Genomic DNA, 2,194 nt, shown 5'->3' with positions numbered 1-2,194 from the left:
CATATATTACATATTACATATATAAAATATATTGTATATATATGAAATAACTGTCTTTGGCAAACTAGTAATAGAAAAAAAATCCCACAACTTTATTATGTAACAATACTTGTTCAAGGACCTGTGTTTAATCCCCAGCACAGCCCAAAAAGTACAAGTACTTATTATTCAGTGTCTCTCAGGATACAAAATCTATGACCTTAGTTACTAGTTAAATTACAATACAGATAAACATGAGTTGTTTTCAAAATAGGAATCCTAGTTGGAAGTGATAAAGAGAATTGGAAAAACTTTAATTTTTGAAGTGTGATTGGTTACTGGTGATCTATGTCCGTATTAAGTTTGGTGGTTGTGGTAGGCAGTGGAAGTTGCCTAACCAATCTATCTAGTTATAGAGGTTTTAACACATGACCATAAATCCTTTGAATTTTGGTGGCCCTCAGAGATGGACTCACAGAACAGAATGCCCAGTGCTCTGGATGCCTTTGTGTCCAGCTCCTCAATGGCCTCTTCACATAAGAAGAGAGATGCCCAAGGAAGCCCAGATGTTAAAGACACGAGGGCCCATCCAGCACAGAGCCTGGATATGTTATGCTTGTCTTCTGAGATGGCTTTGCCCATGGGCACAGTTGAGAGGCCACACCAACTCTGAAATGCCTACCCAGGCTTTTTGTTGAGATATTAGTTACTGACACAAAAATTTAAAAGTAACAAACATTGGTCTGTTAGAAGGAAGAATTAAAAAGACAAGTCATTAACAACACTGATGAAGATACTACACTGGCCATGTTCCTGAATAGGTCATACCACACTATAACATTGCCAAATATACTTTGGTATTCCTCCACAATTCCAGATATACAACTCCTAGAACCCAGGAAATTTCCCAGGGTGATGTGTGTCTTCTGTACGTTAAGGAGGTGACTGTGTCTAATAAGTTCTTTTTGTGCCTCTCAAAAACAAAAATAAAGACAGCTTGGTCACTGGAAAAACCAAGGCAGAATTCAAGAGCTTGAATAACACTGATGAAGATTCACCTTTAATTCAGGGCCTCTTGTACAAAAAACTCCCCAATACTACAGAAATTGTTCTAAATCATGTAACAGAGTTTAAAACATTAAAAATGTTGTCATGTTAAGATTCACTTATCAAAGAATCTTAACATTTTATCAGACATTTTTCAACATTCAGATGCACAAGTGAAATAAGTGATTTTTACTATAATCCTCTTAGGTAGTTACAATTCCATTGCTAACTTTACCAGGTATCTATTATTTGTCAAGTTATACAGAAAAAATTTTTGTGTGATCCTTCCATTTCAACACACTAGAGCTGTTCTTTCAAATGTGTGTGTGTATAACATGCTAGAAATCACAAAGCTTCAGTAACATCATTATCACTAGAAACATATGAAAAGTATTCCTCAATTTTATACTTGTTTTAAAGAGGTTATTGAAATAGCTGGGTGTAGTTATGCACACTACTAATTCCAGCTTCTTCAGAGGCTAAGAGGCAGAAAGAATCTAACTTCAAGGACACCTGGGCAACTGTCGCAAAAAATAAAAAGGCCTGGGTATACAACTCAGTGCTAAGGTCCTGAGTTTGATCCCAACAAGGAAAAAAAATGTTTATGAACACTAATGTGTGTGCTGAGCCACCCTGCTTACCTGCATCAGCTCTGGACCGCTGGCCAGGTGACTTTCCGAATGGGGTCTTCATTCATCTGTATTTACGTGAGCAGCAGAGCTGCTTGACTAGGGTGAAAATTCAGTATTCTCCAATTTGACACTTTCCACAAAACGTCAGTGTTCTTGTTAATCCACCATCCAAGTTTCTCTTTTACAAACTCAGCAAAAGCACGTGGAATGACAAGCACTCTGTAAAATAGTGAAATAGTTCATTGCTAGAGCATCAAAATAACAAAACGCTGAATACACCACTAATAAAATAAAATAAATTATAAAACTTAAACACAAGTCTCATCTAAAATGCAGAAGAGGAAAAAGAGGTGATGCCTCAGACCCTAAAGAAGCCTGGGCAAGGGGCATCACAATCCCTGAGTTGAAGTTACATTATAAAGCCACTGTGGGGGCTAGTGAGATGGCTCAGTGGTCTAAAGCACCTACTTAGAACAAGCTAAGCTAAGCAAAGCACAGGGACCACGGTTCAATCCCCCAGCACCACATGCCAGCCA

General features: G+C 37.8%; 1 protein-coding gene across 1 annotated transcript in view; it reads right to left on the bottom strand.

The window, feature by feature from the left end:
• The window catches only part of Spin1 (spindlin 1), a gene marked incomplete at its 3' end in the record, with an annotated part of 52,473 nt that extends 50,598 nt beyond the window's left edge, over nt 1-1,875 (bottom strand). Inside the window, exon 1 of the mRNA XM_023704220.1 lies at nt 1,668-1,875. Within this exon, the coding sequence (XP_023559988.1) occupies nt 1,668-1,719 (52 nt within the window). The remainder of the gene's footprint in view (nt 1-1,667) is intronic.
• Between the last annotated feature and the right edge of the window lie 319 nt (nt 1,876-2,194).

Source organism: Octodon degus, unplaced genomic scaffold (genome assembly GCF_000260255.1).
Source record: "Octodon degus isolate 3935 unplaced genomic scaffold, OctDeg1.0 scaffold00192, whole genome shotgun sequence".
Taxonomy (NCBI): Eukaryota; Metazoa; Chordata; class Mammalia; order Rodentia; family Octodontidae; genus Octodon; species Octodon degus.
The sequence above is the reverse complement of the archived record's forward strand: the minus strand, read 5'-3'. Positions and strand labels throughout refer to the sequence as shown.